Below are 13,348 nucleotides of genomic sequence, written 5' to 3'. Positions count from 1 at the left end.
AAGTTACATTCTATACATGCATCTGTTAATCTTGAGGTTAGGTTGGTTATGTTTAAGGTAAAGGGATATTGATTCAATGTAATGTGTAGTGCAGTGGCCCCAAACGTTTGCAAAACCGTCATGTGTGTGCACATGTGTGTACAGTACATGTGTGACTAAAGGGTTTCTTAACAGTCCAACCATGGCTCCCAGTCCCTTGTGGCTTGCAAAGCCACTTTTCCATTAAGTCGAGGCAGTTTCAGCTTGGTCAAATGGATGTATGTTTTGATGTTTGCTCTCATGTCTTTTTAAATAATGCATGCATGTGATGGACTTTTTCCTTACCTTTCAACATAACTTTGAGGCCACCCCGATGCCTTAAAATAGTCTTAACATCCCCTCAAGGATAACGGCATGCTTCCTTGCAAAAATAAATCCAGGTATAAATGCACCAAGGACACATTTGTGATGGACAGAAACCGTCACACAAATATAATTTGTCTCCAACCCATATCGAAAAACGACATGAAATTCAATAATAAATCATTTGCGTGTGGATCATCCAACTGGGAAGTACAACTAAAATAAGAAGATGACAGGGCCACTGTGTGATTTTAAAATAAAGATGAGATGAGACACGCACGCAACCCTGTTCCTGTAGCACCGCGGCTGGCCACTAGGGACGCACTAGGGAGGAAAACAAGGTTGACAGCAACCTTGCAAGGTTGTATAACTTACATTGTATCTCTCCATGCTTTTTAATGAATGAACCTTGAATTAAAAGTTATAATGTTAAGATTGACTGTTACAATGCAGGAAACCACATTATTCGTATGAATTTTCAATACTTTTTGTTTGTGTTAAAATAATTTGAACTGATTTGCATTAAGTTAGATTTAGTTATTCTTCCCTGTGTAAACTATCCTAACTGTTCTGAGCACTAGGGTTGTGATCCGTCACTGGATTCAACATTGAGGAACCGGAAACGGAATTTCGAGCCGGTTCCGGAACCGCTTAGAACGGTTTTATCACACGCTCACAACCTCTGTTTGTACACGGTTTTCTGTCAGAACTGGAATGTGGTCTTCAGGTCTGCTGTACAATTGCAATAATATGTATGCGATACTGTATGTATGTTTGAATTAGTGTTTAACAAAAATTCTGATTAAATATATTACCTTCAACAAAGATCAGAGGCGGTCATGCACATCCATAAACCATTTAAAGGCAGGTGCTGAACTCAAACAGAGACGTATAACAAAGTGTAACCTCCTCAGTACAAGGCAGAAAAGAGTTCGCACACTAAATATATTACCTTACCTATCCACTTTGTGCTGTTAAGAGGGAATACATTCATCTCAACCCTTCTGGGCAGTGTGATTTAGGCAGCCACTGAGTTAGAGCACAAACAGCTCTAGCTTTAGGTCTGTGTCTGTGGTCGAGGCCACTTCCAGGAGTATGTACCTAACATACTGTACATGCTGAACATCTTTTGGTTTGGGAGGAAACCAGAGCATCTGGGGGTCAAAACCCACATGAACACAGTGGGAGAACATGCAAACTCCACAAAGAAATTCCCCAGATCAAGCAGGATCTAACAGTGTCTTTGCATTCATTGTCTAGGCAGGGAACAGGTACGGGGGGTCCGCAGCCAAATACATATCAATTTGGGGGTTATGAGGGCTATGAGCTTTTATATCTGCTACTTTTTGAATAGCCAAAGAAATCTAAAGTGACACAGATGCGTTCCTGGATTGAATGGTTTAAACTAACGTCATGATCCCAGGACAAATAATGTTTTTTTTTAGATTCTACTATAAAGTATCACTAACAGTTTGGCTGTGGTGCGGTCAGACATAACGTAGAGTAGGACCTCTCAGCCTCTAAAGTGATCTATCCAGGGAGGAAGATATCGTCGGGGAGAAGAAACCTCGTATCTCCATACTCCAACTTTTTACGTTTTATTTTTTCATAAGCGGAAAGCAGAAAAAAACAGCCGATCTAAAGGTTCGCAACACGTTGCGTTGTGAGATCTGCTATTTTGTAGATGTGGTATTTTTGCAAAAATCTTTACAGTGAAAGTGGTTAAGTGTGTGCGCGGGTTTTATAAATATTAAATCGATGAAAGTATTAAGAGCGTGTGACTAAAATAATAACTACATTGGATCCATTCGAACACAGCTTTTCTTTCTGTCCATCTCCTGAAAAGCAAACAGTTTGTGGACATACAAGGTTTTCCGCCCGACCGTAACGATATTCTGTGTTATTTTAGCTCCATTGATTGTGAGTAATAAATAGCAGCAGAGTAGAGTGCTGCTGGTAAGAGCTGAGAGGAGAGAAGGAGGAGGGGGGGGTCCCCCCATGGGACAAGCCAAACGCAGGCCCTGTACGTGTCCCTATCAGACCCTCGACGTAGAGACACCGCATTGAACAGATGCCAAGAGATAACAGCCCAGAATAGATCCCTCGTAGTGATCCGAGTCCAAGAGGCTAGGTAATTCTAAGATAGTTGTCCGTCTTATGTGGCCATTAACCCATTCAATCCGGGAACGCATCTGTGTCATTTTTAGATTTCTTTGGGCTATTCAAAAATAGCAGATATACACGCGCATAGCCTCACTATGCGCTTGTAGATCTGCTAGTTTTGGAAAATGCTGAAAATGTGTTCAAATCTTTGAATATACTGTATAAATCTTTGCTTCTGGGGATCCTACAAATGTCTTCTAAATCCTAACAGTTTTTCTTTTTATCATTGGTTGCTATATCATTGGTTCACAAACTTTTTTCATGTCAAGGGCCCCCAAAATGATATGTATTTGTCCGCGGACCTCCCCCCATCTCAAAATATTTTGTTCCAGGGACCCCCAGAAGCACAGATTTGAGTTAAAAATGTATATATATATTCAAAGATTTGCACAACCTTTTCACGATTTTTCCAAAATAGCAGATCTACAAGCTTGTAGCTTGTATATCTTCTATTTTTGAACAGCCAAAGAAATCTTAAGTGACACAGATGCGGATTGAATGGGTTAATGAAGGCATCAGGTTCTCTCTCAGGGTTGCAACATTGATGCACTTGTAGTACTTTACTTTAGTAACTGCTGTCAATGGTGAGATATAATAGTAACTGCTGTCAATACTGAGATATATTTGAGATATAAGATCTTATTAAAGATTTTCAAAAGTGGCCATTAATGAAAGCATTAGGTCTATCTTCTGACTATTATATCTCTATCAGATATAAAAAATAATGGCTAAGGTTGATGTTCGTAAATAATTGACTATGTATTAGCACAACATAGTAATATTGTCAATGGCAGATATTTGAAGGCGCGTGCAGAGCATTTTTAAGTGCCCATTTACCAAAAGAACCCTAGTTACTTAAATTATCCCCCCTTTTGATGTTGTTATTATCAATTGTGAGATATTTTTAGGTTTTCATGAAAAAGCTCTCGAGCAGCCAGACTGTGTGGCAGAGATATGGATCTCTGCTTGTGGCCTTTCATGTCATAAAATTAACTTGTGCTTAAATCTTCCTACTGTATGCCACTGTGATGCACTTTGATAATGTATGACAGTCTGTACTCTGTATGACGGCTTGTAGATTGGCTATCTTTGATACTACTTTTATGTGATACTGTATCATGACAAAGTAGGAATTTATTTTATGAAAAAACAAAACATTTGTTTGATTGTTAGTTTTTCCCCCCAGCCGAAAAATGCAGGGTACTCTCGTCCAAATGGCCAGTGTTGAAAATAAAGACTCTCTGTGATCAGATTGTTTTCTGGGCTCTGATCATTTCCCGTCAAAGAGTCTGTCTATTGTATCGTCAAGCTCAAAACGTTAAAGGCTTGCTATTTATTTTTTATGTTTTTTGTGTGCTATTTTTTAGGTTGACTCCTGAAAAGTAACCTTTTTGGACATAATTATGAGGTTTCCAACCGACAACAACTGTATATATTTATACGTACACACACAACCAATTTTACACTCAGGTTTACTTGTGTAATGTAAACATTAACATACAGTATATTGACGTGCATGCATTTGCATGTGTTCTGTGTTCAGATGCGTTCTTGGACGGTGGAGGAGCTGCGGTCGCGGCTGGCCTCTCTGGACCCCCAGATGGAGCAGGAGATCGAGGAGATCCGCCAGCGCTACCAATCCAAGAGGCAGCCCATCCTGGATGCCATCCAAGCCAAGAAACGCCGCCAGCAGAACTTCTGAGGGCCTCCTCGCCCGTGGAGATGATATCCCACGTACGTTTTATACAGTCTCTGCAACGCTGCGAGTCAACGTAAATATCGTCACAATGTCTAGCATAACAGAGGTTCTTGGTTCAATTCATGCTTCTATTCTACAGTATGTCACCAGGACATTTTGGGACAAATCATCCTTAAACACAAGATTTTATCTTACATAGATACATATAAATACATGTTTTCCTACAAGAATAGTTCACAGGTTATTTTGCACTGATTCATGAGATTTTAAGATTGGATATGTTTTCAGTAACAGCGTAAAAATATCAGCCACACATTTCGGTATTTACACAACCCGCGAGCGACTCCATTAAACGTTGACATTATTATGTTCTTCTTCTGTAAGCCACGGCGTCAGGTCTCGTGACGGTTTCCACAAAGGGACTGTCAGCTAGAACTTAGAACTCTTAAAGCTTCAAGAACTAGGAGTAACTATCACGTCACTGATGGAATCTATCGCTTCAGTTTGACGTCAAGCTGTCTACACTGACCCTTCACATGCCTGGAAACCTCAAGAACAACGTTCAAGAACAAGTTGGAGCGTAATTATCCCCTCCTAAAAACAAAAGACATTGTGGCTTTTTCTTATTGTTCCTTATTTTACCAGGCTTACTGCTTTCTGCCAAGCTTGCACACATGCTATAGTGCTGTTTGTGAAAGAGCAATTCAGACCTCTAAAACCCGATTCATACTTCGTCGCGCGATGGTGTCTCGCGGCAAACATATCGGCGTGCTACACCATCACGGGACGGGGCATAAATTAGGCTTAAGTATTTGTTATTATCTTGTTATTGTGGTACAAACGTCTTTTTACGTTCTGTTGCAAGCTCTTTGGTACTCAAGACATTTTTGGTGCTTAATTCTCATTCCTATGCAGGGTCTGGAAAGGGGATGAGAAATGAATCTAGTAATTGTCTAGTCTTGCAAGGTTTTGGCATTACGCAAAAAAGTGTGGGGAAAATATAGTCATTCAATCCAGATATTCGCTAGACATGTCATTGTAAACCCATTTTCATGTCTTTTTTTGGGGGGGAGGGGGGGGAAGGCATTTGAAATGAAAATGAAAAACAGACTGTGGTATCGAACAAAGTTGTTTTTAAGAGGAGGGGGGGGGGGTCCGGTTGGCGTGACCAATGGGAATACTGTAATAATTGGCCTACATTCTGTCAATTCAAATAATGTGTCACATTATAACTGTCTTTTAAATGTTGAGATATGAGAATTTCATTCAGGTGTTAAGAACAAAAAACTAAGATGTTGAGGGATTTTATTGATATGATTTACCTTCGGTTTTCCAATTTTGCCGTGTACTTTTTTCTCAATTTCTTTTCCCCCCAAAGGTCTGTTCATAGACCTGGATCCAATTATTATTAGGAGGTTCTGCAATTTACTGGCAGGCTAAAGCGATATCTTACAGTTCAATAAATGACTATTAAATATGAATCTAGGTCTGTCTGGACTTGGCTTCAGACAGTCCATGGAGCCGTTTGGCCCCTTATATTGTTGCAGTCGGGTCAAAACCTTGTATGTCTGAAACCATTCCTTTTTTTAATTATTCTAAACGGTTATTTAATTGGCTATTTTCACTGCTCGGCTATTTTCACTGCTTTTGTGAGACACTCTTGTATGACGAAGTAGGGCATTCATTTACAAAAAGAAAAAAGTTTAAATATGGAGTTACAAGGTTTCCGCCCAACGGTGACAATATGCAGTTCTTTATACGCTTGAAGCTTTTTATTTTCCTTCTCTTGTTTTCCTTTTTTGTACATGTCCAGCACATTTGTAAAGGGACAGTTTATTTTTCTACTTGTAGATTTAGTAGTTAATAGTTACACAGGTTGGTTAAGTCAGTCAGTCAGTGCAGAGACTGAACACGGTTGCTTCTATTCCAAGGATGTTTTTGCGAGAGCAGGTGAAGCTACTGTACCGTCTCAGGTCATAAAGAACTCCTCAGGTGTGTGTGTGTGTGTGTGTGTGTGTGTGTGTGTGTGTGTGTGTGTGTGTGTGTGTGTGTGTGTGTGTGTGTGTGTGTGTGTGTGTGTGTGTGTGTGTGTGTGTGTGTGTGTGTGTGTGTGTGTGTGTGTGTGTGTGTGTGTGTGTGTGTGTGTGTGTGTGGTAATTGCTGTAGATATTAAGGGAATCATTTATATATAGAGGTGCCGTATCTGTAGGAGTACAGGAACATATTGTATAAGTTATGATAATGATAAAAGCACAGTTTGGAGTTGGAGACCTTTTGTAGAGGAGGAATTTCCAGACTTACACTCCTATGCTAAGGAGGAGTCGTAAGCACAATAGTTGGGCGTCATGGAATGTTTGGAGAATGGCCTTTTCACCATTAGAAATGACACTGTCATCTTGATGGAAAGACTGGAGAAAAGGAGAGCTTCTTTTTCTAGTCAGCCTGTGTGAACAGCCTGTGACTGGCATCAATTGAGTTCTCTGAAATGGTTGCGGGCAAAGCGAAAGGGAATGCTTTATACTGCCTTATCTTGTCAGCATTGGATGTACTACTAAAAAGCTTAATTTAACTCAAGATTATACAAATGGACTTGTACACCATCAGAGTTAAATGAACACTGAAGATTTTACTCTGTCCTTTTTTTTCTTTTGCTTAATTCTTGTAGCAGTGATGTAAACTGATTGTGTTTTGCTGTGATTGATTCTTGTTGATTTTAGTTTTTGTTGATTTAGTTTTTTTTATTATATCTACAGAGGTTATGTCATTGAAAATAATGCTGATGTATTTATGTTGGAGTTGGGATTAGATTTTTGACTTTGGAACTGATGCGTGAGCTGTTTTTGTTGCTGGCAAGGCCACCATGCTGGTACTGTTGGACAACGATGAGTCAGATGTTATTTAATTAAGTAGCAATCACTGGAGAACAGTTTAACCTGAGCCATATATAGAAACAGCTCTGTCATCCTTTTGTCCACTTTTAAAGAGCTGTGATGTGCTTTCTGTCTGCCTTTCACTTCCTCAGACATGACTTCTGTTAGTTTTGCAACTTTTGTGTGACACTGTAGTATGTCGAAGTAGGGCATTAATGTAGGGTAAAAACATACAAAATTGAAATATAGAGATAAGAGTTTTCTGCCCAACGGCAATGTAATTCTCTGCACTTGTTTTAAAAAATAGGTTTCTACCAAGAGCCATCCAGATTGCCTGTTAAAATAAAAAAAATACAAAACTTTACTTAAATAACATTGAAATGATTGAGATCAAATAGATTTCCTCTTCCAACCATGCTCATTCAGGACAAGGTCACAAAAGGTCAGACAGAACCTGCGAGGATTATTGAGCATATTTGGCAGTTTGTTAAATTGTTTCCTTTTTTTTGTCAAGCACAGTGGAGAGGTAATTAAAATACAGTACAGTAGCCATTTTACAGTCAAAAAATATATATTAATGACTTGTCATGAAGAGCACTAGGAGGATAAAGGATTTGTAAAGCCTTCAGGCCACTTAAACGTTTGGTTTTCTTTTTACACCTGCAGAAATTATTTTCTTTGCTTTGTTGTTCACTCACTCACGTATCTATTGTAACTGTTCCTACAGCTGCTGGCTCTGATAAATCTGCTGTTAATTCCTACAAAAACTGGTTGTATGTATGTCTCCATGCCTTAAAAAGTATACTGTGTAAGTTATGGGTACATTTTGAATCACTGCTGTTTCGTTTGTGCTTTTTTTTTTCTTTTCTAATTAATAAAACATATTTTAAGGGATATTTTTTGTGTTCTTTGTCCCCTCGCCCAACGTCTGCAAGGCACTTAACCACCTCATATTTAGTACAAAATATTTAAAATGAAGAAATGTAAAGCATGCCATGCACATTCATTCTGGTGATCAGGGGACAAACATGACAAACAGACAAACAGAAGACCAGTATAAAGATAACGATAGTCTACACTGTGCAAATCTCAATAAACGGCAGGATTAATTTTTTAAATTACCATTGTTGTACCAAATCTATCGTAATCATTTGAAACTTTTTGAGCCACACCATGTTTCCATCTCATTATTTTCTCTGTGGCGAGCCAAAATAGCACTGATGAATTTTTAATCGCCCGGCTACAAATCTGATCTCTCTCATTGACTATGTGCAGGGTCTGGTGTTCATTTCAAGCCGTGTGTGTGTGTGGAGATTCAAGAGTATAATGGTCATTCATTCATACAGATGTTCCACAGACTGCTGACAATAACATTTTACAACACCAGGCTGGGTTGCTTACCCAGGGCCCGCAAACTTTGGAACTACCTGCCCGCCTGTTGGTTGCTCAGGGCGAAAGCCATTCTGTTTTCAGTTGAGGGTCTAAGATGGTTGAGGATCATCTGGTTGGCTGTCTTGGTGACTTATGAGCTCAGGCTGATGCCCCGGATGTTGTCCGTCTTGGTCGCCTGACTGGTGCTTCCCTGTCTTCTATGGTGCTTCCCAGTCTTCTACAGTATGGTGCTTCCCTGTCTTCTATGGTGCTTCCTATGGTGCTTCCCTGTCTTCTATGGTGCTTCCTATGGTGCTTCCCTGTCTTCTATGGTGCTTCCCCGTCTTCTGAAGTGCTTCCTATGGTGCGTCCCTGTCTTCCATGGTGCTTCCTATGGCGCTTCCCTGTCTTCTATGGTGCTTCCCTATCATCTATGGTGCTTCCCTGTCATCTATGGTGCCTCCTTGAGGCAATTTATTGATCCTTTATTTGTGTTTTTTTCCCTTCCATTGGCTTGATATCTGTTTTTAATATCACACCAATTTAATTGCATAGTTGTTTTTGAGTTTTGAACCTAGAACCTTTGGTTTATAAACTCCTGACATTATTTCCTGTGCCACGCTGCCAGTGAGAATGAAATACTTAACCTTTTTAATCAAACACACACAGAGATGGGCGAAAATGCATCAAAAAGTGTTTTGATACCAATTACAAATACTGGGTAAAAAATAATATAATACAAATGCAAAATACTGGTCTGAGAAATGTATTTGAGATACAAATATGTATTTTGAAAATACATTAAAATGATGCAATGATTAGTCAATTCATAGATTGATTGCCAAATGTAAAATGTGTTTTTCATGGTGTTTTGGAGCAGGCAGCCAAAATGTTTATCACCGTGTGGGAGAGCGCAGGCCAGAGTGACCTTGTTATCGTCGTCTAGACAAGAACTATGGCATAAGACTGAATACACAATCCCCAGAGCTGCCTCTACGCCTGTACCTCACAGACACCAAAAGGAAATATTCACTAGTTGAGGCAAGGTCAAATGAAGTCTGTCTCAACCTATACATTACAGTCTATGGTCTCAACTCAAGACGTGCCCTAATCTGCCTCTCATTTGTGGTTGAGGGTGGGTAAGCCAACAGTATAAACCTGTGTACATTTTTAAAATGTGTCAATTTTAGAATAAAATGACATAACATGTATTTAAAATACAGAAAATACAATCTCTGAAAGTATCTTGATACAAACAAGAATACGTCTATTTTTTTCCCCATTCCAGCCAAATACAAATACAAATTACAAAATACAAAAAAGTATTTAAAATTGTAAATGTATAATTTTTTGAGTAAAATTATGCCAAATAAGGAGGATTTGGGAGTTATTTGACAGCATGTCTTTGAATCTTTATTCATCAATCCCAGCTATGGAGGAAAACATTACTAAAGCTCATAGTGATAATGAGTAACCATAATGTTACCACATTAATGCAGATGAGGAAGAGATTAAATGACTAAAAAAGACTAAATAGCTTTGCAATAGAGAAGACATGAAGCATCGAGGAAAGTATTCAGAAACGTGATGATTAAACGTTGATGAATTGAATACATAAAACCACAATGGAATCAAATCCCCTGGACTTTTTTGTTAAATCCTTTTAGCCTTAATGTCTTACTGTACCAAGTGCTGTTTACATTTCTGACTAATAAAGTATTAAATCAATCAATCAAAATCAATAAATGACATGTGCTCATCATGCTCAGTCTAGCAACAGAACTGGCTCAGGATTGTATTGACAAGAATTTGCTGAGACATCATCAGTAGTATTACCTGATACTTTGAATGTTGGAATCAATAGTGACTGGATCTACAGTAAATCTCATAGTGATGCTGTCTGAAACAGTGGCTGAAGACAATCAATATTAGTTATGTCTGCCATAGTGGATGCATTACAGTGCCAGGATCCCCATACACAATTTGTGTTGTTTCAAAGATATTACAAACTTAAAAAAATATAACAATCAAAAATTGTTTTTGAAAATAGAAGATCTACAAGCACACAATGTGTCACGATGCGACCCATTGTGGGCTTGTAGATCGGCTATTTTCAAATTGCACAGTACAGTATATAGGCTTAAAGTGGTGGGTTAAACTTATTTTGATGCAACAGTATATTAACCCCTGAGGGTCTCCAGACCCCACTTTGAGAATCCCTGCACTACAATGTCTGCCATAGTGAACACATTACACCAGTGTGTCTCAACCTTTTCTGGGACCCAATTCAAATGTAAGATTTATTTTGATTGACATTGTCACCTGACCCTTTTTGCACTTGTGTAAGTAAAAGACAATAGTTTTGCATCCAAAGAGCCTCAATGTTCACTTTTCAGTGTGCAAGCCTTTTTGCTGTTCATGAGTATGATTATCATGGTCAGCATAATGGTCAGTATGATGTATCAGTATCATGGTCCGTATCATGTCAGTACCATGGTCAGTATCATGTCAGTATCAAGTCAGTATCATGGTCATGTCAGTATCAGTATCATGTCAGTACCATGGTCAGCCTTTCCAGACATGCTTCTACCTGTACAAACCCCATTCAACACTTACAAATCTAGCCAATCTTCATCATCCCAATAAAAAACTCAACACAATTCAGAGACCACGCCTCATTGGACTGCAGAGTCAAGGAAAAAAGGCCCAAAAAAGGCCCGGAGACCACCTCAGTGCCCCCTTTGAACAAATATTACTTCCAGCGCCCCCCAAACTTCTCTGTATGCCCCCTGGGGGGCTGTACCACCGCCATTGAGAAACACATTACAGAATCACATTTGAGGGTCCTCAACATGTCCCACAATACTCAGTAAAATCTAGAAAACATATCTGGTCACTACAGTGGCATTTGGATGTTCTAATGATAAAACTTGATGAAACACAGCTGCGTCCCCTATATAAATAACTAATGAGATAGTCTGCCCCTCACTACGATGAAGATTTTATGTCAAAACATTGTTAGATTGTATTACATACAGCTTTCTTGCATTGTGGCTACGAGTGTGCGACAACTTTCCTTCATACTTTTCACCATAGACCGCGTCTCTTCAAGTTGTGTGCATTCCTCCCCATATCCTGTTATACTGATATAATCCAGTATTAGGATTTATATCTAAATTGTCCTACTAGACTACTCTATTTAGACCTATACAGGTTAGTTATGGTAATGTCTTAGCCTGACAATCAGCCTGAATTTTCATTTCGTTTAGTTTCAGGGGCTGGAGCCAGGCTAGGAATGTCTGGGAATGTAATTGCAAGTACTTTATGGGATAGTAGGCCTATGTAGGATTTTTCACATGGTGTGGACATTACCCACACTGTAAAATCAAACAAATGTAAATGGACCCGTCAAGGGTGATACCCTTTTTTGCAGTGCATTCTTCTCAAAGGCACAAGTCAGCTCAGGTGTGCAAATAAATTAATCTTTATAGACAGCTGTGTTGGAAATCAGCAAATGGAACTCTTGTATCATCCTCAAAAAAATCGACCATAGTTCATGCATAGAGGAAGGTGGCATGGTGAATTACACCCCACCCCCCATTATACATTAGTTATCTTACAAGATACCCTGTTGGACACAAACATATTACACAGGTTAAAGGTCATCTGGTTATGTATGTTTGTACAGCTATAAGTCAAGAAAATATACAGCACAATGCAATTGTATTTCCACAGCCTACCCTTAACCCAAACGTTCTTCCGAACAGGTAGTCTAGCATTTGGTTTAGCATCATGAAATGATCTTCATGTAAGTTATATATTCTTTATTGATCCCCGTGGGGACATTCACAATCTTCCTTTGATCCATCCTATCAATCAGGTGCAGTGGGAAGACACTGAGCAGCTCCAGCTCTGAGGCCTATGCCTTGCTCAAGAGCACTGGCAAGACTAATATGCATGCCTTTTGGTGTTGGAGGAAACCCATGTGAATACAGGGAGAACATGCAAACTCCACATAGAAAGGGCCCAGTTGGGTTCAAACCCAAGACCTTGTTATGAGGCAACAGTGCTAACCACCGTGCCAACCATATCTTGTCCTTAAACACTCAGAAATTAACGTTTCATATTTTCCTGGCTCTTTTTTTGTTTTTTCAGTGCTGCTCACTTCATTTCAGCTTAGTTCCACTCATCGGCTGAGTCCATTTGCTTGTAAGTAAAAGAAATATGATGTCATAATCATCATTGTTAGGTCGCCAGCACTGATCCATGTCACTTCACAGTACGAGCCAATAGTGAGTACCAAAGTGATTAGTAAAATAAAGACTGGAGTTTATGCAGCATGTGATCAATTTGAACAGTGACACACGTCCGAAAAATCACCCAAACCTCAAAAAAGGCTAGCCTGATACTCGGCTAGCCTGAAGTTCCATTTAGTTTCACATTAATCAGGCTGGAAGTGCTCCCAAGATGCAGGCGTAGCCGAAGTGCAGAAGCGATTAGTTCATCCCTGAACCAGTCACAATAGTAAAGCGGTTCATGTCTTTGTCAAGCGACACTGCAAATGGTAAAGTTGTCACATTGTTGTAGTTTATGTAAACAATTTACTAATCGAACATTTGTCAGTATGGAGGAGGATGTAACGGTAATTCCTTTTCAAAACAGCTTCAATAACAAACAGCTTCAACATAAATTCCATCCGCTAATGTTACGCCGCCATCCTCTCAGGAGTTATTCCACCTGGTTGAAAGGTTTTTTTTTTGAATGGGGGTGACTAGTAGCTGGAGGGCTGGAGCCAGGCAACCAAATGCCCACTGTGAAAATGAACTGTGGTCTGCTCAACCGTAATAGAAGCAGTGTTCCTGAACATTGCCTTGTAGAGTGGTGGTTCCCAACCTTTTCTGGA

At 39.4% G+C, this 13,348-nt stretch overlaps 1 protein-coding gene across 2 annotated transcripts in view; it reads left to right on the top strand.

The window, feature by feature from the left end:
* Window positions 1-6,292, top strand: part of LOC308082585 (serine/threonine-protein kinase 4-like) — a 47,449-nt gene extending 41,157 nt beyond the window's left edge. For both annotated transcript variants that reach the window (XM_080424412.1, XM_080424413.1), the window contains exon 12: window positions 4,049-6,292. In XM_080424412.1, coding sequence (XP_080280538.1) covers window positions 4,049-4,207 — 159 coding nt within the window. In that variant the 3' untranslated portion in view covers window positions 4,208-6,292. The remainder of the gene's footprint in view (window positions 1-4,048) is intronic.
* Window positions 6,293-13,348: the final 7,056 nt, after the last annotated feature.

This window comes from Gymnoscopelus braueri (genome assembly GCF_963280865.1).
Source record: "Gymnoscopelus braueri genome assembly, chromosome: 3".
Lineage (NCBI taxonomy): Eukaryota > Metazoa > Chordata > Actinopteri > Myctophiformes > Myctophidae > Gymnoscopelus > Gymnoscopelus braueri.
Note: the sequence above shows the minus strand (reverse complement) of the source record. Positions and strands in the feature narration are given on the sequence as shown.